Source organism: Colias croceus, chromosome 19 (assembly GCF_905220415.1).
Source record: "Colias croceus chromosome 19, ilColCroc2.1".
Classification (NCBI taxonomy): domain Eukaryota; kingdom Metazoa; phylum Arthropoda; class Insecta; order Lepidoptera; family Pieridae; genus Colias; species Colias croceus.
The window spans coordinates 5625307-5650540 of record NC_059555.1 but is presented as its reverse complement, the minus strand read 5'-3'; the positions used below and the strand labels follow the sequence as shown (position 1 = coordinate 5650540).

The following is a 25234-nucleotide window of genomic DNA, read 5'->3' as shown; positions in this document are numbered from 1 at the left end:
ATACTATGTTTTATTCCCGTCCTTATCTCAATCGGGAAGCCGGTCGCTGACGTATTTCAGAACAGTCGATGCGCATGGCGACTTTCTTCGATCGTCAGTGCGCATGCGTTAACTGTGTCAGTTGGCCGATTGAAGTGGTTCACTCTCTCTAATAATAACCTTAAAATAATAATTAAATTGTGAATTAAATAAACATGGGACACTACGGGTCTTTAGAAAAATTGGGACTAGCGTTCCTAATAGGTTTACTGTTCTATATAGTAAAATGTTTCGTAAATGTGGTGTATACTTATATTATCGGACCAGCAGTGAATAAAGTGGATTTTAAATCTAAAGGAAAGTGGGCACGTGAGTATCATTATATTTTGTTTATTTAGTCTATTATTGTTCAATTAATTGTAACTGTAACTGTCGTACGGCGCTTACAATATTATTAGCAAAATATGTTTGTCATTCAGAAGGTCATTGACCTATTGCGTGCCCTTGTGGTCCCGACTCCCGTCCCGTATGACAATAAAATAGGTAATGGGATTAGCGCGGCTTGCGTCTAGCAGCTAGCTAACTTTATAAGCTTTAAATATATTCTATTCATAAAGAATATTAACATTAAAAATATTATACTAATACAGGAATGATCGTCATCATAACTTCACATAACAACTTTCACTTTTAAGTAAAAGTGGTTTGTAACAAACAGAAAAAGTATTTTAGTATAAAGTCTACATTATAAAAAAGTACATTATAAAACATTTGGTAGGTAGATAATAATTGAAGAAACGGTATGCTGGCTGCGTCAATAAAAAATCGAAAAACCCTATAAAATTAAGATTTGCGATAATTTATACAATAAATTATTCACAATTTTTCTATGAAACTAAAATAAAAAACCTAAATTTGGTAAATAAATTAAGTCGCGATTTCCGATGATGGCTAATTAATATATTTTAATGGTGAAGTCCAATGACGTATGTTTATCACTTCGCGAAGTCGTGATTAAATGGAGTAGGTAAATAGATAAAGAAAGTTAGGTACCTACCTACTCATTATTAGTATTTATTGAATTGTTAGCTATCAAAAAAGCTTGAAGAATATTGTATCGTATTCTTAAGAATAAGTAGAGTAGGAACGGATATCATCACTTTCACTACCTAAGCAATAGCGGTCTTGTCCAATTAAAGATTACACTGGGCACCTATCTTTTTCTTAGTCGAACACTCTTGACAGCACCCTGCTTCTTGTAATTCTTTATTCCTGCCGTACTCATCATCTTTTACTCTATCCAGTGCACTGTGTTGCAATGCATCTCTTTTACTCTATCCAGTGCACTGTGTTGCAATGCATCTCTATTTCGCGTAAGCGTGCACATCGATTTCGGATGAGATCACTCCAAAATGTTGACGAACGGCTCTGTGATCTTTTACAACAGGAGTCTCCCCAGAGAATGTCCCAATCGCTGTACAAATTCTTTTCTGGCTCCAAAACCGAGCTTATTTAGCCGGTTCTGGACAAGATTATGTACCTACCTAGTATGTATATTTTCAATATTTATCAGCGTTCTTGATCACGCTATAAGTAAACTAATTCTTAATTGGACATGCCGAACTAAAATAAAAAAACTGGTTCAAAAATTCGAGTTGAGTTTATGCGAGCATAACACACACTACACAGTCATTCATTACTTACCTACGTGTTATAATTGCCTACTGTGAATAGGTAGTTTGATTTGTTTCTTTATAAAATGTAAACGAGGAAGACCATGGGCCGTAGACAAAGTAACAATTAAAAAACGATAACGAAGTTAGAAAAGGCAAAAATGTATGGGATTGACATACGCCGCGTTAGATCACGTGGTCTATCTAATATCAATCCCATACATTTTTGCCTTTTCTAACTTCGTTATCGTTTTTTAATTGTTATTTTGTCTAAGGCCCCTGGATAGGAATAATATGGAATTATTGTACCATTTCGGCAGTGCTTACCTACTACTAAATAGCTCTATAGCTATTTCTTTAGTAGCTCGTAGAATCTCAAACACAAGTTATTTGTCTAAGCTATCTATCAGATAGAATAATAATAACAGCCAAACATGTTGGTAATCGTAAAACAAAATAAAAATGAACACCAAACCGTGTTAGAAATTGTAAAATTCGAGAAAGGCTCGACCAATTCGGCGAATTGGAAGGTAACGGAGAGAAAAACCGTAAAAATGACATTCCATTATTTTCGGGAAAAGGCTGTACGGGCCATCGCTAGTATACAATATTTTAATTCATATTAGAGAGGTATAAAAATCTATCCGGCTGTGACTGACGTTACTAAAGTAAATTGAAAAAACAAAATTGTTTGATATACTCTCAACTCGTATGTACGCAAATAACTCGTTTAAATATTTGCCCATAACTTACTAGAACAAATCAATCATTATAATATTATTAGGTAATAGGTAGGTAATAAATATATTTTTTCAAAGTCAGCTTTTTTTTAAAGAAACTATAAACTAAATAATTTGTACCTGAAACCCGACACTGTAAGCGACTTACAGTGTCGGGTTTCAGGTACAAATTATTTAGTTAAACCGACAGAGCAACTGCTTGTAATGAATACTTTGATTGTAGGTATAATATGATGGATATAATTCTAATGTAAATATATTATGTAAGTATATGTTCTTACTTACTTATTTAACTATTATTCCCTTTTTAAATAAAAAAAATCAGAATAATATTCGCTAATCTTGGGAACTACTGGTCCGATTTGAAAAATTATTTCGGTGTTAGATAGCCCATTTATCGAGGAAGGCTATAATATTATATTATCATCACGCTAAGACTAACAGGAGTGGAGCAATGCGGGTGAAACCGCAGGGAACAGCTAGAAAAAGATAAGTATTAAAAATCATAATCTTAATAATTATATAATTTTTATACTAACTAATCTTTTCGGATGTGTTACAAACTTCATTATTTGAAAATAACTTAATATTGTTGAAGTTGAATGCAATATTGCAAATTATAAATTGCACAACAAATTCGACATTGTTTACATCCCACAAAAGATTAACTAGTTATAAGCTAATCATATTAAAATACAAAAGGTAAAAAATGATCCCAAGGATATATAACTAAATAAAGACGTCATTTAGGTAAAAAATAATAATTAATAAGCTTTTTAACCGACTTCAAAAAAAAGGAGGAGGTTATCAATTATATCACTCGTTCACAACAAAGCTTATCGTCTTTCAAAAAAAAGTTAAAGTCATATCTTCTCGATTTACAAAAACGTTAACAAGAAAAAATTAGCATCCCCAATATTTATATAAATATTTATTTAATTGTTTGTTTATTTATATATATTTTTTTATTTTATTTTTATTTATTTTTTTATAAAATATTGCATCCCCAATATTGTTCTTATTTGTTTATAGATTATTTAAGTATTTATCCAATAACCTCTCTGCTACTTTAAGTCAATGTGTAATATTATCTATTCACTAAGTAAGTATAATTATAATCAAGTATTTATTACAATATTTAATTAAATATATATATATATATATATATTTTTTTTAATAACTTTTCACTGCAGTTTGAGCAATAATACATCCACTGTCAGCAAGGCATCCTAAGGCAACCACTGAAAATCAGTGTATTGCACTGAGTGGCAGGCCTATTGTGGAATACATTATATTTAAGTTAGATTTAAGTTTCTTGTTTCTTTTTTTGTATTTTTGGTATGTATCCATAATAAACGTATTTTCATTTCATTTCATTCATTTCATTTCATTTCAATTCGGCCGGTATATTTTTTTTTTTTTATGTATGTACACCGATTACTCCGAGGTTTCTGAACCGATTTACGTGATTCTTTTTTTGTTCGATGCGGGATGGTGTCGAATTGGTCCCATAAAAATTTTATTCGAATAGGCCCAGTAGTTTTTATTTTATGAGCATTTTTGTCTGTAGGTATTTGTAAATTTTGCAAGTGCAAGTTTGAAGTCGGTTGTTTTTAACGCAGTTATCACTTGTTGTGTTTTGTTATCATTGCAAATGAATTTGAACATTTCCACTATTATTTCCCACATTCATTATATTTGAGGATCATTTATTGATTGGAGACCTCCTTAATTTTTTTTATTTGTAATTTTTAGTTGTTATAGCGGGAACAGAAATGCATCATTTGTGGAAATTTCAGCTTTCAGGCTATCACGGTTTATGAGATACAGCCTGAAGACAGACAGACAGCGGAGGCTTAGTAATAGGGTCCCATTTTACCTTTTGGGTACGGAACGCTTAAAATGAGAGAAAACAATATATTCTATGTCTAAAACTGTGATTTTTTTCTTTACATGTTTTGGTTGTTAACGATATTATGTTATCGATCGGGGTTTCTCAGTATGAAATAAGTAAACAAAAACAAAATCAGACAATACATTTAAAAAGTTATATTTTCCTTTTGATCATAATATAATCAAGTTTAATGAAACTTGATTGTGTTCAAAATAAAGTGGTGGCTCAGTGGTGAAAACAGCAGACTTCAAATCGATAAGTCGGGGGTTCAAGACCAAGCGAGCGTCTAGGAAATAAATTGATTTTTCAATGTACCTATCTGAGCATATGGATAACATCACCACTGCCCGAAACGGTGATGAAAAACATCGTGTGGAAACCGACATGTTGAAGAATCAAAACTTCGACGACATGTGACATCTGCCAACCCGCAATTGACCATCGTGATGGATTATGGCCTGTCCCCTCATAGGACGCCCGTGTCCCAGCAGAGGGAAGGATGATTGATTTGATGATTATGATGATGATGTAGTTTGATGAAACAGTTGTTTGAAAAACTGCCTCGTCCCTATTTTTCAACACGTAAACATAGAATCGTTGAGGCTTAGATTGTGCTCCATTTTAAGACTTCAATATTTAGTTATACTGTCCTGGCAGGATGTAAAAACGCTGAGTATCTAATTACCCTATAATCAAATTGATCAGCGGAACAAAATATGTCGATTGCATCTGCCTAACGCACCACAGGGAGAGACATAACTACAAATTTTAATTATAAGTGCCTGTATAGCTATACTAAATAAAATAGCCCTCCTACTTTCAAACAAAATATAATATTTTGCAATAATTTCTAGAAATTGATATCGAAGAATTGAAATTCAGGGTCAGTCGTTCACTTGGCTGTACGTTTTGTTTCTTTTAGTTTTAACTCGATTATAATATATTTAACTTCCTACTGACCTTTAAATAGATCACACGTGTTTGCATTGAGTTTAATGTAATATTCTTATAAATGGAAATGCAATGTTATTGGCACGCTGTATTTAATAGCATAATCCTTGACAAAGATAGAAAAGGTTATATTTAATTATTACTAGAAAAGGTAAATCAATGCTAGGCTAAAAACATTCGAAACACTTTTTTATGTTATGAAGCTTACATTCTTGTGCTATTAATTAATTTCGTTATTATTAACGTTATTATATTTACTTACTTCTACAATTTAGATTTTCGAGATACATTTTTCCGTGTCCGTTTTGTACCAAATATCTAGCTATGTATTAAATACTTGCCTAGGTTTCAGTTACAATGCTCAATTGCTGTGAATGACTCAAATTACTGACCGCAGCCCCGCAGCTACCGAGCAATGTACTGTGTAACAAATTGCCTTCGGTTCGTCATTCAGGCAATAAAATCACACAATCCATATAATTGAAGCCTGGATCTACACCTCTCTTGACGTAGGAAACAGGACAATGTGTAATTTATAAAATACTATAGCTTTTGCCCGCGGCTACGCTCGCGTTGAGAAGTTTTAGATATTATAATATGGTATTATTTTTTTATTTTAGCCACTTGGGGGTGGAATTTATAAAAATTCTCTCTAAAGAGATGCCTACATCCTAAAATCTACCTGCATGCCAAATTTCAGCCCGATCCGTTCAGTGGTTTAGGCTGTGCGTTGATAGATATAATAATAATAATTTGATAGATGCCTTTACAGATATATTTACTGGCTATTATTGTATTTATAGAATATTTAGTCATTTCGTAATAAAAATGGATTTTAATGGACTCCTAAAATATATTTACAATTTAGATAGCTAGAGGAAGACAACAAAAATGGCTTTATAAAAATATGGAGATGTGAATTAATTAATCATTTATGATAAAAGATTATTTATTATAACGATGAAAAGGTTAAATAAATATATTGATATTTATCAAAGTTACATATTTTATCACTTTATTAAAACTGGCCACTTTATTTATATTACACTTGTGTGTTAATATGCATGCAAATATTATAATAAAACCATATTATCAAGAGTTTGCCTTTCAAATTTATTAATAACTAGTTTTCCGCTCGCGGCTTCGCCCGCGCAGTCAAAGAAAAACCCGAATAGTTCCCGTTCCCGTGGGATTTCCGGGATTGCATCGTTTTCCCAGGATAAAAAGTATGTCCTTTCTCGGGTATCAAAATATCTCCGAACCAAATTTCATGAAAATTGGTTCAGTAGTTTAGGTGTGATTGAGTAACAGACAGACAGACAGAGTTACTTCCGCATTTATAATATTAGTATGGATGTGACGTAACAACAGAATGATCCTGTTTGACGAAATATATCGTCTAATCGTCTATCTATCGTCTATCGTCTAATATTGGTTCAGTAGTTTAGGTATGATTGAGTAACAGACAGATTTATTATTTTATATTGTGTGACATATTATGAACATAAAGGTGCAACAAGGTTTTATTTAAACAACTATTTATGACAAATAGTCGATTCTGTCTGTCTGTGCACTTGTTAAATACGGTTTTCGTATAGTTATTCCAATAATTAAAAACTTGATTTTTATTTTGATTGGGACGTAACCAAAAAACTAATATCGTTAGTTAAACACACATCAAGCGATGTAATTAATTATTTCGAACATATAATATATCGTGGTAGGTATATTGTAATAGGAAATATAATATTAAGTTTAAATTCTCTAACAGTACAAGTTTCAGTCATTATTTATCCAATATGCATATCCATATTTTGTTACAGAGCAAGCCTCTCGTCACGATTTAATTCAAATAAGCATACAAATCCAGGTGTACATGCTCGAGACCCATCTGCTAACAAAAGGTCATAAAAATAACAGCTTATCCCACCCCAGGTAATAAGGATTTAATTTAAAAAACGATCCATCAAACAATGCAAAAACTTTATTAATTGCAATTTATCTAATACAATTTCGCGTCTGGAGAACCCTATTAAAATTCCACTAAATTAAGAGCCCGATGTAACACGGGTCGGTAAAGGAATTTACAAAATTTCATTATAGCCATCGCTTTAATTTTTACAGTTATATCCCTTTTCTTGGATATAAATTAATCTTCCTGAAGGGGGTGGATATGAACGCGTGATTTCACTTATAAATTAATATAATAACTATCTAGTCTTTTAAGTCTATAAAATGTAATTCTAGTACATATATAGTTTAGGAGGTGATATTATTTAAGGGTTCTGGAAGTACTTGTGCGGAAGTATTCAGAATATATCCTTCGTACCTATTTATCCTAACACTATGATATTGTTCTCATTTCCCCTTTCACATTATAACGAAGCAGTCTAATTCGCTAATAGAAATTCAGTTTAAAAATAACATAAGCATGATAATCAGAAAGCATTTTTGAAAGTCCATCCGTTAAACAGCGAAATGCGATATGAAAGGTTGTGCAATTTATCATTTTTTACCCGCACAATAGCAGTCGCAAGTATGAAATTCAACAATACAATACAAACGTGAAACTCTTTATACTTTACCTTGATTCCGGTATGTTCAAAATATAACTGTGTTTGTTTGAAAATATTTACATTTCATCTGCAAACGATGCGGATATTGTTTAAAGTGCAACAACGGGAACGCTGCGATGAGTGCAATATGTAATGCTCTATGTTTGATGTAAATGTACAAAGCAAAATATAAATTATACCTCCGCTATTGTGCAACTAAAAATGTTTCGTACAGAAGTAATCCAAAACAAGTCCATAACACACATTTGCGCTTGACGGTTAGTTCCCACCGGGTCAAATGAATCAACTGATGAATTTCCCCGACAAGTGGGAAATATTTCCAGTATTTCAATTGAATATTCATTGATATTTATGCTGAATTACTGGGATCAGTTATTTCCGCTTCCTTGATCGAAAAATTTAAAGGAAGTGTTACAATTGAAATTCCATCTCTGATGGGTTTGAAATAGGGATACTATCTGGACAGAAAATTTTATTGTCAAAATGTACCTTTAATTGCCACTCAAGGATGATTTTAATGCGACTCATGGAAAGCCAATTTTTAAAAGAAATGACCAAAAAAATTATTGGTATCTACACTGTAGGAATACTAGGTTCTATACATAGGTATATTTTGCGATGACTTCCCGATTTTTGGTCAAAAAAGTATCTTACTTAAATGCAATAAAAAATCTAAATTATTTTATTTAGACTAACACTTATAAGCAGAATAATACATTTTAATGTATTTTTTCCTCCTTGACGAGGATTTAATGTGCTCTTTGCTTCCAGCTCTTTTTTTATGAATCGCTGCTGGATTGCCTTCACAAAAAAAGACAACAATTTCTTAAACTGACCAAAGCTTATTTCCGCAATATGGAAAAACACAAGGTCTCATTTATTTTATGTAAAACATTACAATTATTAATGCGATATATGTTGTAGCAATTTATTTGAAACGGATGTTAATTTAGGAGAAGCTAATGATTTCCTTGAGAATATTTAAAATATTTATAGTAGCATATAAATTTAAATTAGTATTACAAACACGCGGGGCTCACTGAAAATCGGTGCTGCGACGTTTTTTTTACGTCACAGTTGTTCACCGAGTGATTTCCCCTTTTAATGGCATCATGCTTCACAGACACTTCAGCGTGTATTTTTAATAGTTACCATTTATGTATTGAGCGCAGTGGTGGCTCAGTGGTGAGACCTTAGACTTCGAATCGATAAGTCCGTGGTTCGAGACCAGGCGAGCGCGCAGGAAATAAATTGATTTTTCAATTTATCTGCGCATGTTGTAACATCACCACTGCTCGAACGGTGAAGGAAAACATCGTGAGGAAACCGACATGTCGAAGAATTAAAAAGTTCGACGACATGTGTCATCCGCCAACACGCACTTGGCCAGCGTGGTGGATTATGGCCTGTACCCTCATAGGAGGCCCGTGTCCCAGCAGTGGGAACATATATGGGCTGATGATGATGATGATGATGATTTATGTATTGTATGAATTGTTTTCATAATGTCCTTGTGAGGCTATGTGCCATTAAATAAACGTTTTCTTTCTTTCTATCTTTCTTTCTATCTTTCTTTCTTTCAAACAGCCAGTTATAGAAAATACGTGAAACATAAATGAGAGTTGATAAAGATCATACAGATAGCATAAAATCTTATTACATTCAATTTTTCTAGTAATTGTGATGTAACAAGAACCAGAACAGGGGTTAAGTTGAAATATTCCTGCAATATTCATGATATTATCCTATTATTGCATGACTAGCTGCTCTGCGCGGTTTCACCCCCGTGGCTCCACTCCTGTAGGTCGTAGCGTGATGATATATAGCCTATAGCCTTCCTCGATAAATGAGCTATCTAACACCGAAAGAATTTTTCAAATCGGACCAGTAGTTCCCGAGATTAGCGCGTTCAAACAAACAAAAAAATCTTCAGCTTTATAATACTAATATTAGTATAGATTATAGCATGGCCTTTATTCGACAGACGACATACCGAGCGAAGCTTGAAGGAGTTTGCAAAGTGTATTTTTATGTGCAATCAAATCAACATCCATGATACCTATAGTTATTTTTATTAATTTAAAAAATATATAAAATATTTTTATTTTCACGCTAAGTACTTTTTTCGAAAACGACGCAAAAAATGAAAAAAACAAATTATATTTTAATAATTATATCATTTTAACTGGAATAATAAATTGAAAGAAAAATGAAATAAATTGATTTATCCACGCTGCCGTTTTATTTTTTGCTTTATATATTTAAAAATTATTAACAACTAGATTTCCGCCCGCGGCTTAGCCCGCGTTTGCAAAGGAAAACCCGCATAGTTCCCGTTCCCGTGGGATTTCCGGGATAAAAACTATCCTATGTGTTAATCCAAGTTACCCTCTATATGTGTGCTAAATTTCATTGTAATCGGTTCAGTAGTTTTTACGTGAAAGAGTAACAAACATCCATACATCCATACATCCATACTTACAAACTTTCGCCTTTATAATATATTAACAAATTAACAAATAACAAATTAACAATTAACAAATTAACAATTAACAATAACTATTGATTTCTTTCCTTTTTTCGACGTATGCTTTTAAATATTATCAACTTTACGATTTTTAAAGTCGGATCAGAATTTTATTGAAGTTTAAACCCACCAAAAATGTCGATGTTTGATCAGAATATCGTATTTTAATCGTGTTGGATATCATTTGCATACAAAAATACCTCTGAGGTAATGGTCAGTGTATTTGACGTCAATATTAAGTCCAAAAGTCGAACATTTTTTTTTACTATCTGTTGTCGAACGTTTACATGTATATATTATTTATTTATTTATTTATTTATTTTTTACATACATAGATTCCTTACAGCTATTTGTATTACAATATTTTTATTTAACTTTAACAAAACAATACGCCAATAAAAAGGAATACCAATAATAAGACAAATAATGTGACAGTAGTTTTACATTAATTATAACAATGATAAAGTGGAAAAAATTAATTTATACATATTATATATGTTTTTGGACATGATATACAAAAAAGAGGAAAACGTACCTACCCATTATAGAATGTTTGGTATGGATGTGTGAATGTGTGTACTGATAAATAATATTAATATTAATTAAAAATGGGTATCATTTAAGCTATCACCAATTTAATTAGTTTTGTGTTTCTTAAATAATATGGTTTGCCCTCAAAATAGTAGATCTGTCACCAAAATGTAGTCACCAAACAATGCAAAATCAGTTCCACAATAAATCGCCTAAAATCCTGAGATATAAGGTCTAGTACCAAATAAATGTTTTTGTATGTATTATAATAGCTGTGTCCTAATAAGTATTTAAGCAAACTTATTTCAAGAGATCACCAATAAATCATATTATGTTACTAGAAAACTGCATTAAGTTCAAATAAAAAATTAGGGTTGTCATCATCGTTTCAACTAAAAGATTCTGCTACTTAACTAGACTCCCAAGGTTCTAAATTTCCACTGGTAGTATAAATTATATTTAAATAACATTTTTAACAGAATAGTATATAAAACAATTAAAGTCAAAATAATCAAACAAATAAATTAACTAAAACAACAAATTATCCACAATGATAATAAAATGCACCTACAACAATGAACGTGAAATCGCGAATGAAGTAAACTTGCATCTCTCTCAATCAATCATTAGAGTCAATTTTTAAAGCGCGCCAATTTGTCTCCGCCTCTTTGATCATTTTTTCATTAAAATTATAAATTGATGTATTAAATTGGTAACGAATACTATTAATTTAATATCTGAACGAAATAAAATGTTACTACTGTATTAGTGACAAAATATCAAATAAAAAGGAGTCGCAGTCAGGGATCGATAATCGATTTATTTGGTGACAGATCTACCATTCTGAGCACAGAGCTATTATTTAAGTAACAAAACTGTTATTATAAGAACGAAGTTTATATTCATGTAATGCAATATAATTTTATTGGTTATCGATCTCTTATTTTACACACATATTAACATTAATTTGATAATTCATACCTGGGAACAATTTTTGTTGTTACAACGAAGTTGTTTGTGAGAACGAAAATATTTCGTGGTGATAGATCTATTTATTAGGTGATACAACTTGATGACAAATATAAATTTTGGTGATAGAAAATATAGTTCCCATTAAAAATCATTTGGTGTTTCATTTAGTTTTTTGGATTTTTCCTTATTTTCGATTAGTATATTTAAAAAATTTACTTTATTTATAAAATTATTGTTGTTAAGCTTACCAGTTAAGTTGCCATAACAAAATCTATAAAATCTAGATATATTAACATAAAGGAAACAAACTGTGCTATTAATACATAACCTATAAATCGTTTGAAAAGTCGTCGTATTATGAATGAATGAAACTGAATAGGGTTTAAATTCATTTGTCATAATTAACGAAGGCTTCGTTATTGCAGTCGTGACTTTCACACTTAAACACAAGTTCAAGGGGATCAGGTTCTTAACCTTATGTTAACAAGGTTGTTTATTGCTGAACTTTACGCGGTTCATTTATTTTAAGAGAAAGTTTGTTTATAATATTCAGGATGTTTTTAAGAACGCGAATAAAGTCAAATCACCAATCAACATTTAGTTGATACGTGTAATATTCAAGACCAAATATAAAAAATAAAATATATGTAAAACTTGATGATATTTTCGATTATACTGTCAGATCAAAAACATAAAATATTGAAATTGACTCGATAGAAAAAATTCACGAAGTTACCTCTAAATTTCACACTTTTACGTTTTTTACTTGACATGGTAATGCCTATTATGTTCTTTTTTTCATAAACAATTTTATTGAAACATTTGTGAGAACTTTGTCCGACCACTTTTTTGTAATTACTTTTAGTTTTGGTTTAATCACGATAAAACACTTTTGGCGCTTACTATATTTTTAATTACGCAAGAAATCATCTTGCATCGCACGTTCCGGGAGCTAAAAACATAATTCTATTTCATACATCAGACGCTATCGCTCCGTTGAGACGAGTAGACCATGCTCAAATTGCTGTGCCGCGCGCCGATTTTTTAATAATATTGTTTCAATATTGTTTTTTTGAAAATGGTACACAACAAAAGAACATTGAAACTTCAGAAACGAGAACTAAAAGAGATTCATATTTAAATGATATCTAACTAATTTTCGAAGATAAGTTAATATAGTATTGTAATCATATTATTAATAAATAATTATTAGTTATTTATAATAAATAATAAATTATTATTTATTAATATGTATTAATAAAAAATACGACTTTCGATTCATTTCAGAAACTTTATGCAGGTGAGTTTAGATATTACATAAATATGTAATATGTAATCACACTCACACGAATTTATGCATAAATTCGTTTCCGTGGGCTGAGTATTGACGCGACGATCTTAGGTATACAAACATATATATATATATTATATGGATACAAATATTTCATTCATAGTGTTACATCAATAAAATCAAGAAAGATTTATGGTATATTTTTTTATGAATTATTATATTATTACTTATTACCATTACTACTATGATTACCTACTACCTATTTGTAGATTCCTATGGTTGTTCCAGTAAATAACGTAAATAGGTTGTGAATAGTAGGTATATATAATATATTATATTCACAATCTGTATTACTAATCACTGGTGCAGTGATGAGTGAACTCCCATAAATAATTATTATAATCCATACTTATATTATAAATGCGAAAGTAACTCTGTCTGTCTGTCTGTTACTCAATCACGCCTAAACTACTGAACCAATTTGCATGAAATTTGGTATGGAGATATTTTGATACCCGAGAAAGGACATAGGCTACCTTTTATTGCGAAATATGTACCACGGGCGAAGCCGGGGCGGACCTCTAGTAAATTATAAAGTTATACCTGCTCATTATTTGAAATCTATCGTAAAATTAGTGTCAATAAAATTTCGTGTTTCGCGTTGTCACGTTATCACGTGTTTTTTCAATTCTTTTTTTATTGTATCCCTTGAAGTACAAGGATGGTTCTCATGTAGAGAAAACGTAAATATGTACGGGCGAAGCCGGGGCGGACCGCTAATTACAAATAAAATACATATCATTCACTAGCTTTCCGCCTGCGGCTTCGCCCGCGTTTTCAAAGAAAAACCCGCATAGTTCCCGTTCCCGTGGGATTTCCGGGATAAAACCTAGCCTATGTTACTCGTGGATAATGTAGCTTTCGAATGGTGAAAGAATTTTTAAAATCGGTCTAGTAGTTTATGAGCCTATTCATTACAATCAAACAAACAAACAAACAAAGTTTTCCTCTTTATAATATTAGTGTATGTATATTAAATAATTATAAAGTTATACCTGCTCATTATTTGAAATCTATCGTAAAATTAGTGTCAATAGAATTTCGCGTTTCGCGTTGTCACGTTATCACGTGTTTTTTCAATTCTTTTTTTATTGTATCCCTTGAAGTACAAGGATGGTTCTCATGTAGAGAAAACGTAAATATGTACGGGCGAAGCCGGGGCGGACCGCTAGTTACAAATAAAATACATATCATTCACTAGCTTTCCGCCTACGGCTTCGCCCGCGTTTTCAAAGAAAAACCCGCATAGTTCCCGTTCCCGTGAGATTTCCAGGATAAAACCTAGCCTATGTTACTCGTGGATAATGTAGCTTTCGAATGGTGAAAGAATTTTTAAAATCGGTCTAGTAGTTTATGAGCCTATTAATTACAATCAAACAAACAAACAAACAAAGTTTTCCTCTTTATAATATTAGTGTAGATTAGTGTAGACAAACACTATGAATAGGGTTGCCAACTTTTTTTACAAGAAATAAAGTACGTATATTAATAATTCATTATTCAGGTCTATGAAGATTATTAAACAGTATTTTAGCAAAACAAACATTATTTATTGTAGTGTGTGCCCTCTGACTAAATAAAAAAAATTGTGAGCGTCTAAATGTAACACATAATAATGTGTCTGCACTTTGATGCTGAAAACAGTCTTTTGTATAAGTACTTTTTTTTTGTTAAACAGTAAAAAGTATAATTTAGTGAAAAACAGTAGAATACTGTTTGGCAACCCTAAGTATGAATACACTCGCGAATGCAAATTCTGGTTTTGTGCGTGTTTCCACTTTCAACTATTAAGTGACGATTTATTTATTTGTTTTGTTTCGTAATTATTATGGTCAAATATTAATAACGAAACAAATTATTATGGACTCGATATTTTATTGTTTCACGGTAGTCGTCTTGTCGTTTGCTCAAGAACGTGAAATTGAATGATAATTATTTTTTTTATAAAGTCAAAACCATTTTCTTTCAAATAAAAACTTGTTTTTATTGAAAACAAAAATCAGAGTGTTGCTAGGAATAAGTATAACATTAAATAGTAATGTTAGGATATCGAAACATTTTTGTATAGGCCTGAACGTTATAGTGGAAACGCGCTCTAAGATCTGAGTAATATACATGTCGTGGCCATATCGTAGATTTGCTCATTTCATGAAATGGCCAATTTAGTTTGGCCAGATCGTTAAATTGCCAACGTTTCACGATTTGGTCATCCACATTTGGCCAGATCGTCGATCTGGCCAAACGTGGATGGCCATTTCACGAAATTCGACCATTTTTGTTAAAGCGATTCGCTTCTGGCACTCGCCGGCCGCTGCCGCGGCACGCTCGCTTTGCTCGCTCGGCTCGTGCGTTGTTTATTAAAGTCTAACCTAACCTATATTTTATACGTTCTGGCCAAATGTCGATGACCAAATCGTGAAACGTTGACGATTTAACGATCTGACCAAACTATGTTGGCCATTTCATGAAATGAGCAAATCTACAATATGACCACGACATACACACCACTAGATATGCAAATATTTCTCCAAGCTAATTTACCTTGTACTAATATTATACTAATGTTGTACTAATATTGTAAATGTGAAAGTAACTCTGTCTGTTTGTCTGTTACTCAATCACTCCTACTGAACCAATTTGCATGTAATTTGGTATAGAGATATTTTGATACCCGAGAAAGGGCATAGGATAGGTTTTATCCCGGAAATCCCACGGGAACGGGAATTATGCGGGTTTTTCTTTGACTGCGCGGGCGATGCCGCGGGCGGAAAGCTAGTATATAATAAATATAATAATAAACACAACAATATAACATTCATTCAAATCATACAAACAAACAGACATAAACACACAGGCAGAATTTTTTTACGGATTCGTGCTCTATACTGTTTCCCTAATATTGTTTTTTTGAATATATTACATACATACTTACACTTTTTTACTGTTTTATTATATACGTATAGATTATCATCAATAATTATAAATAAAAAATAATAATAAATTATCATATTACATAATTTGCCATGATTTCAACTTCACTGTTTTATATAATTATTTCATTAATATACTAACTACCGAAAATACGCGTAGAACGAGCGAAGAATATTGTGTTTAATTTAGCGTCCGATGAACTTTACGTAAGTACGATGAGCCGGGTGCGGAGTGTATGATGGAAGAAAGATTGCGCGCGGTATGGCGCGCTAGGGCGTGCCCATAACTTTAGAAATTCTCTGCCTTTATGCCCACTCTTAAGTAAACTTTAATGTATTTATAGGCATTGTACTCTGTTTAGTTGTACATTATAGTAGGTACTTGATACAAATTTAGTAAGGTTTGCTTTGGCTTACCTAATAGGGATGTACTGATAACACCATTGATAAGCCACTCTTCCGGTTACCATAAAATGAACATAAAATAACATAAAATATTCTCCAACATGAAAAGGACAATAAGAGTATTAACATTTTCAAAAAAAAAGTCAATTGAGCGCAACGCTCCCAAGTCGGAATGCTATTTAACAGTACCTAGGTATGGAAAAAAAATTAATGTATGAGGAAACGAGGTAGGAGGTTATTGACATATCTAAAGTGCAATGTGAACAACATGGAATTTGAAACAAGATTTTTATTTTTATAATGCACAAAGTAAAGAAAAAAACGTTCCTTGTTTTTATTCGTTTATTGACCAGCTTAATAATTTTACATGGCGTTTGAAAAAACCTGTATCATTTTAATCAATTTCGCGCGTGGATTTTATAATAATGATTAATGGATAATAATTCATTCATCTTCAGCATCTCGTATTAAATAACCTAAGTGTATTACGATATAATATATTATTGATATTTGAGATTCCACAATGTACGTGTAGAATGTGAATAATTTTCGCTCTTTGATAAATCATACACAAACGTCAACTCGAAGATGAATTCAATTGTATCGAGACATCTTTTTTTTTTTTTTGTTAATACAAATGTATAGACTAGGTAATGTATCATCTTTCTAAAAAATCATAGTCACACAAGTTTTAAAAGAGATGCCATCAATTTAAATAATATTCATATCATACTTGGATATAAGTATTGCACTGAATGGCATGATTGACTATTAATACTATTAAAAAGACTAGGTTATCAAAATTATAAAATAAAACCCATAGAAAAATAGTATCTAGTGCCAGCGCTCAGAAAGTTAATACATGTCTCATATTAAAGAATCAGAACCGATTCATCCAGTCATAACGTAAAAATGTAAACAATCGATATGATTTCTTATTAGTTACCTATTATTTTTTTCTAAACACACTGCTCAGACATTTGACCGCCATCTCAGCTGATGGTAAGCGTAGATGCGGTCTTTCAGGTGAGCATGCCTGATCAGTAAGGTAAAGTACTCAGGACTTTTGGACCAATCAAGGCCAACTTGATTGGTCCAAAAGTCAACGCGAACATGATTTCTCTCTGCATTTATGATTAACATGAAACGTGCAATATTGCCGTAGTATTTGCTTTGCACATTTCTGCTCCAGCGGTGCCTGCGTGTCTTATCAATTGCAAATTATGCAAATACAGTAGTTAGTGTGAATTGTCGACTAAGCGTTCAGAAGGTAACCGAAATCACGTAAGATTGTGGACCGTTTGAATTAACTTGATTGTGGGCAAAATTCGCCTTTCATAGGTACTAGTTTCAGTAGTTTTGTTAATATTAGTCTTGCTATTCTTAAAGGAGGATGTTAATAAACAAATTCGATGTTTATCTTCTTTGTTTTAAATGACATCGGATGTTTATAAATATATTCTAAACAAAGGGATTTTCCGGATACTTTCTTTATTTAGGTAATCAAATTTGTTTTCATTAACAAGACGTTTATTCGTCAACAAATTAAACCATTTCCTGATACCTAATGATTTTCCTTATATCATTTGAGATATATACATTTTTATCAAAATTTAAATAAATACAGAAACTCTTCTCTTTATGGTATATTAGATATTAAAAATACGTCCAATATTGTATTTTTTTATCGATGTTTATAAAAAGGCACTCCACGCCATCAATGTAGAGTTGTTAGAATCTTGAAAAAGTATGAAAAAATATTGCAATATACACGAATTTGTATTGACAAGTGCGGATTACATTTAACTATTATTTTTCCACAGCTAGCTTAAAAAATGTAAAAAAATATAAAAAATGCAGATTATAAAATTGTCCTTTTGTTTCAGTGGTCACTGGCAGCACTGATGGTATTGGAAAACAATACGCGATTGAGGTGAGTACATGTATTTTTTTTTTTAATATGCCGTTAGAATATTATAGAAATAAACAAAAATATGACGATTCCTGTTGTAGGTCATTGAGTCAAATTTGGATATGCACTTGTGTTTAGTTATAAGAGGTGTGTTGACATGTTTGCTAACACGCTGCAGATCTATGTTGAATACAGAAAATTATTTCTTTTTTACATTTTTAAATAAGCTTCAATATTCTTATACATTTGGGCAATGCTTTTATAACTTCCTTCTGTTCATTTGATACGTATTCAACAAAAAGAGAGTTATAAGTAGATACCTAAGTATGTATATAATTTAGGAATTAGAAAATGTTACTTTCTAAAACCGTATTAAGTTTAAGAGCCATAGATGTTATAAATTTCTTAAATCTAAAAGAATGACTACTCAATTTCTAAAAGAATATCACTGGTCTTTATTTCTAGTTATTTTTTCCATTCATTCTAACAATTGTTTTATTCAAATTGCATTTGAAGGGGTTTTTTAACGTTAGAACAATTGATTGTCATAGGTATCCTACCAATTCGAATTCCAATACTTTAATTTTGTTTTTATTCAATACTTTTTTTTATTCCCAGTTGGCTGCACGAGGCTGTGATATAATTCTAGTCAGTCGTTCTATTGATAAGTTGAAAGCAACTGCCTCTGAAATAGGTATGTATTCTATTGGTCTTTACATAATAAATTATGAAAAATTAATGTTCAAGGAATTGAAAGAAGAATAATTCGGAGATACCTTTTTCAGTTTTTATCCCATGAAGCTTGATGAATTGTGATTTTGAAAATAAGATTTTTATAATATTGTACGACAAAATATACGAGCTATTGTATTAATTTACGACTCGTGAAATTTTTCATGTTATTAAAAATGTCTCATTTTCAGAAAACGACTACAAAGTAAATACCAAAATAATTCAAGCTGATTTCGGCGACGAAGGAATTTACGACAAAATTTCCAAAGAAATAACTGATCTTGAAATAGGAACCCTAGTCAATAATGTTGGTATTTCGTACAGCTATCCAGAGTATTTCACAGAAATCCCTGATTGGTAAGCTTTAATAGATTCAAGATGAAGTGCATTAATTATAGTTCTGAATATGTGACATGGAGACGGTACATTTGATGAAATTGGTATAAAAACGAAGACTGGTCACGTTACCTGATTAAGTATTATGCTTAATGTGCAATAGTTTTAAGGTTAATATGTTGCGGTATTAAGAACAATACTGATTTGAACCTTATTTCCTTCCTAAAGAGATTGAAATACACAGTCAGTTGATATATAAATTAAAAATGCTGATTAGTATTTGCTCTGAATACATAATAAACTATGTATTTTCATATTATTATCTATACACAGATATGTATGTGTATGTATTTATAGTATTTTATATTTGTTTTATGTAGTATGTATGTATTTAATTATATGTATCATGTATATACATTATAGTTATTTATGTATATGCGTAAATTGTATATATTATTATTAAAAATATAATTGTGTATATTCGAGTGTAGTATATTTATTTATATGTATCAATAATTATATAATATCTACCTGTATATCTATTTTAATTATTATTATTTATTTATTTATCTTTTTCTTTTTGTTCCTTGACTTTTTTCTTCTTCCTACCATCGAAATTTCAGTAGCTTGTTACCTTTTGCCCAGGTTGCCTGGAAGAGATCACTTCTAAGTGATAAGGCCGCCTAATAAACTGTACTGTTTTTTGTTTTGTATAAATTAGTAAGTAACAAGTTTCCCATGTTTGGTGTATAGTTTTATTAAGGTGACTAGTAGAGCAAAACGCGAGTTTGCTGCTAAATTATAATGCTTTAAAGTACCTATATGATTAACTGCAGTAAACAATCTCAGATAAATATATGATATTCTTCAGGAGATAAACTAGTTCGATAGTGTGTTGAAAACACAATACAACTTATTTTACTCGATAGAAAAAAATCTCAAAGGTACCTCTAAAAAAATCTTTTGATGCTTAAAAACCATACTAAACTACATGCAATCATTCTGTTTTTTCGGCAAATAATTCTACAAGCAACATAATAATATAATACTGTGTTATTTTTTTAGTCCAATCAATAGATTTCGTGTAAATCGCAAATTCTTATTCCCAAACCAAAAACGTACGCATGTGTGCGTGAACGCCTGTGTACCGACACTACCGGCCGAGGCCCGTTCGTAATGATTCGTCGTCGTCGGGCTGCAGCTGTGGCGCGGCATGTATGTGTGAGTGGAATGAAATGCTTGCTCAGGGCAGCGCCTTAAAGAGTAATAAATAAAAATAAAATAATATAAACGTTTAAATTTCTACATTTAGAATGATATTCAAAATCGTACCCACTTTCTGTAGCTACCTACTATTTCGCGGGAACAATTCATTTCATACGTTCTGAAACGTTTTAAGCTACTGGCCTTTCAATAACCATAAGTTCAGAAATATCGTGCAAATTGAAAGTATAAAACCGCACGGGCGGTCCCCTGAAAACAATTTTCAAGTGGAGCAGGTGTTCCCGTATTGCCGTATGAAATAAGTGCTCAATTGAAATATTATACGAACTATCGTCGTCTTATCGTCGGGATTATTTCTGAACTGAATTCTTTTGTCGTATATTTTAATGGTATGACTGCTCTGCAGTATAAAGATATCGTGAATTTTATTAGCGTATGCTAATGTTACTATTTCGAAAGGAGAGTAAAGTATGATGTTCGTTAATATAGTGGAATTTTGTACATAATATCTTAGCTATGTTTTTGAGGAGAAAGTGATGAATGTCTTCCTAAACCTTTCTTGTTTAATTACTTTTTTTACAAGATGTAAAAACTTTTAAAGTCATCCCTCCTTGTCTTATTGAGATTTGTAGAAGATTTTAGGTTAGAATTTTGTGCACTTTTAATATTCCTATATTCACGACATTATACAATTATACATCCACATTATGTCAAAGGTGATTTATCAACATATTCACGCGATTACGATTGAAATTACGATGATAGTCACAACAATATCGCATCTTATCTTCAATTTGACCTGTTCTTATAAAATAACATTACAATTTACTATGTGTCTCTAGGCATTTTATTCGATCGTGGTTTTCATTAGTGTAATAAATAAGGACACTTTACTGAGCTAAATTTATATAATTACCATGAGCGATTACATGTAATTTCGGGCTTTAATTAATGATAAGAGCATCAACGGTAACAAAATGTTTGTGTTTCATTAGTTGGATGTAATTATGAAAGAATCGATTAATAATGCATGAGCTGTTTAATTAGTCTGTAATTGTTAGTGTATTGAGGGTAGTACATTCCGTGTCCCATTTGTTACCTGATTAATAGCTAGCTATAATCATAGCTAGCTAATGAACTGGCCTAATGATCCTATCTGATTGTTAGTGATCTGTGATTTATGGCGAAATAGCTTTTAAGGACCCGCTTAATTGTTCCTATTAATTGGGTATAGGATGAGATCAGATTGTGAATATTTAGATTTATAACGCCTGTTATTAGTGTATAGCAAATATTGTAAACGACTATTTGCTAGCTATTTCACGCTAGGCGACAATAATTTGGAACCGCAATTAAGTTAAAAATTTAATTATGTTAGATATTGTATGAAAATATATGTTCGTATTTTATCATTAGAGCGTATCTAGTAATTAAATTCATATTAACATTCATTTGTACTTATTTATTTTACTAATTTGAAATTGCAACAGGCACTTAACTAAATATTTATTATTAGTTTGTTCTTGGATGAAGATATTTATATTGTAGTTTCATGTGCACCATTTTTTCACTACTCAGTATAAATTTGACAATTAATGCATTTGCATCAACATTTGGACTACTATTAGATACTGCATTTTTTCCTCTATACCATATTACGATTGTTTAATATATTATTTGTTCAACAGGGAGCGTAGCATATCAACCATGATCAAGGCCAACATGGTATCCGTGACACGGATGACGGGTATCGTCTTACCCGACATGGTGAAGCGTGGTAAGGGCGTCGTCATCAATATCGGATCCGGGTCGTCGGTTATACCCAGCCCTCTGCTCACTGTATATGCTGCTTCTAAGGTATCTATAGATAGTATAATGATCAGGATAGTTGGAAATTGATTCATTAGGCAGGATGGGGTGAATATGCTAGATAAATATCAGAATTAAATGGGACTTTTTGTTTCGAATTTGTCGAAAATTTGAGCAGTTTCGATACGTGTTCATTAATAAAGTTTAATTCATATAATTTTTAATGCGATAGGAATTATAAATAATAATGTGAGTCTCAGTATCATATTCGATTTGAAAATTAAATTACAATAAAGATTTTGATTTTCAGGCTTACGTAGATAAATTCTCTGAGGGGCTTGACATGGAATACAGCAAAAAGGGCATTATAGTACAGTGCGTTCTGCCCGGTTTCGTCTGTTCGAATATGTCTGGTATTCGCAGGAGCACTTGGATGGCTCCAACCGCAAAGACCTTCGTCAAATCTTCTATTAGCCTTGTTGGTACAACGTCTAAAACAACGGGATACTTTCCACACGCTGTTTTCGTGAATACCATTAATTTGATATATGCAGCATACGCAAGATTCGCTGTCTGGTTGATTACCAGGTCTATGGAGAACACACGCAGGAAGGCCCTGAAAAAGTACAAAAATAAATAATTCCTCTCTATTCTGAGTTACATGCTGCCAATGACATGCTGTGGGTCGAATGTAGTAACTAAGGTTGAATATAGCACTAAAACTTAACTTCATTCCAGATAGAAGAAAAAGGGGATCTTTATTAGTAACAAGTTTCATGGCATGTTGTTGGTTCCGTACTAATGCTACTTGCCTTACAATTATTTATTGTTTAGCGTTCTAAGATTAGAGCCCGTTTGGTGACTTGGGACAAATCTAGGCTATGTCAATATAATTTCATGTACATATTGTGTTCTTATGATCCCTTCACATAGCAGGCTGTGTAGAATAATTTATACTTACGCATTTAATGATTTATTTACTGGTGTAAATGCCATATTATGTTTGCTTGTATGTTTGGTTGGGATTGTGTAATTTATTATAATTGCAATAAAATTGGTGACAATAGACTGGTATTTAATTTTCCCTGCGATCGCGGTGGTGGGCTTATCCACGAATTAATCTAATTGAATTTGATGTGTAAATAATTCAGATTGTAGTTTTGCCTTTGCTTCTATCCCATGAAGGAATAATCAAGCCTTGCATAGAGTCTGCACCTGCACAAAAAATATTAAAATGGATTGATTCAAAAGACAATATCGAACGAGATACCACATTTTAACCTTAAAATTGCCATTTTGGCAGCGTAACAGGAAACATCCTATTATTCTATTGTGTTTCGAAAATACTTTCTAAAGCTTCTTTACAAATATTGTCTTTATTATGAAAAAGGCCGCGTTACCAAAATAGAACATTCATATTGTTATATTTCGCTTATAACATAACAATGAACCGTGACGGAAAACCGCTGCTGTCCCTAATAAAGTAATGAAATATTTTCACGTTATTGCCATAATGTGGTTACCCTTTTGACATTATCAACGCAAAACAGCCTGTTCACATCTAAATATATATTATATTGAAAAGAAGAAAATTTTATTGGAATTGAGGGTATCCGAGGCTTTGCTTTTACTAATATGCGAAGAACGCGTGGCAGAGACCATATTATATTATATGTATTTGGTATGTATATAGGAAGCTTCAAGAAATCGCAATTGGTAGGTAAGTACGAATACCTGGCACGTGGAAAAGTTTACTGTACCTACATAATATTTTGCAATATTAATTAGATAGTACTAAATCTTGTCTATAAACTTGTACCTAAATAAATATTACAATGCACAAATGCTTATACTGAAGTATGAAGACTACAAAAGAAGCAATCTTTTCCACAAGGAAACCCCAGCTTAAAAGTAGAAGTAGTATAATATTATTATACGTGCTTATTTTGATTGATACAAATACTTTTAATACAGTATCTGATTAAACGGTTACATTAAACATTAATGAGTTTCCGTCTGATCGAATACCACGTGTATAGGGAGACTGCACTTGTAAATAATACAATAGATACGAAATAATATTTTCGTTTTGTTCCAAATTAAAATACCTAGTGAAGTAATGACTCTATAAGTCGTCGACTGGCTAAGCTACATAGTATAAAACAATATCGCTTTCCGCCGTCTGTGTGTCTGTATGCTGAGAGCTTTAAAATTAGAAAACAGATTTGATGGTTTATTTAATAGATATAATTATTCAAAAGGAAGGTTTTAGTGTATAATTTGAAAAAAATTAGTCGAAGCGGGCAAGGCTGCGGTCGGGAAGCTAGTATATTATGTAAATTATTTGATTTAAAATCACAAAGTAAGAATAACTGAGACACTTCTAAGCTTATATGTATATAAAATAATTTCTTCCTAATTTCAGAAGAGATAAGAGTATTGCATGAAGATTGAAGAATTCAATAAGGAAGTAAGAAGAGTTCAACACGGAAGAGGGTTAGAATAATGTGATACATATTTAACAATAATCTTATGTTGAGTACGATACAAGGAAAAGCTCGAACGTGATAAATAAATGACTACTGAGGTTTTGTTTTTAAGGACTTTATGTTATATCTTTATTTTTTTATTTTTTATACTCTCTAGGTTATCCTATTTATTGTTGCTTGTTCAATAATTTATTAAATAAGTG

At 31.6% G+C, this 25234-nt stretch overlaps 1 protein-coding gene across 1 annotated transcript; it reads left to right on the top strand.

Annotated features, from left to right (window-relative positions):
* Positions 1 to 78: 78 nt before the first annotated feature.
* LOC123700157 (very-long-chain 3-oxoacyl-CoA reductase-B) lies at positions 79 to 23608 on the top strand. The gene is made up of 6 exons (XM_045647292.1): positions 79 to 348; positions 18416 to 18462; positions 19060 to 19135; positions 19365 to 19530; positions 22422 to 22590; positions 22853 to 23608. Exons 1-6 carry the CDS (start codon positions 195 to 197, stop codon positions 23180 to 23182), a joined length of 942 nt encoding a protein of 313 aa, XP_045503248.1. The 5' UTR covers positions 79 to 194; the 3' UTR covers positions 23183 to 23608.
* The last annotated feature ends 1626 nt before the right edge of the window (positions 23609 to 25234 follow it).

What these genes read in the sequence shown, in the direction of transcription:
- LOC123700157 (XM_045647292.1), top strand. Translation starts at nt 195, where the DNA reads ATGGGACACTACGGGTCTTTAGAAAAATTGGGACTAGCGTTCCTAATA. An exon ending in AGCAACTGCCTCTGAAATAG is followed by an intron (nt 19,136 to 19,364) that starts GTATGTATTCTA and finishes TCTCATTTTCAG; the next exon opens with AAAACGACTACAAAGTAAAT. An exon ending in CTGTATATGCTGCTTCTAAG is followed by an intron (nt 22,591 to 22,852) that starts GTATCTATAGAT and finishes TTTGATTTTCAG; the next exon opens with GCTTACGTAGATAAATTCTC.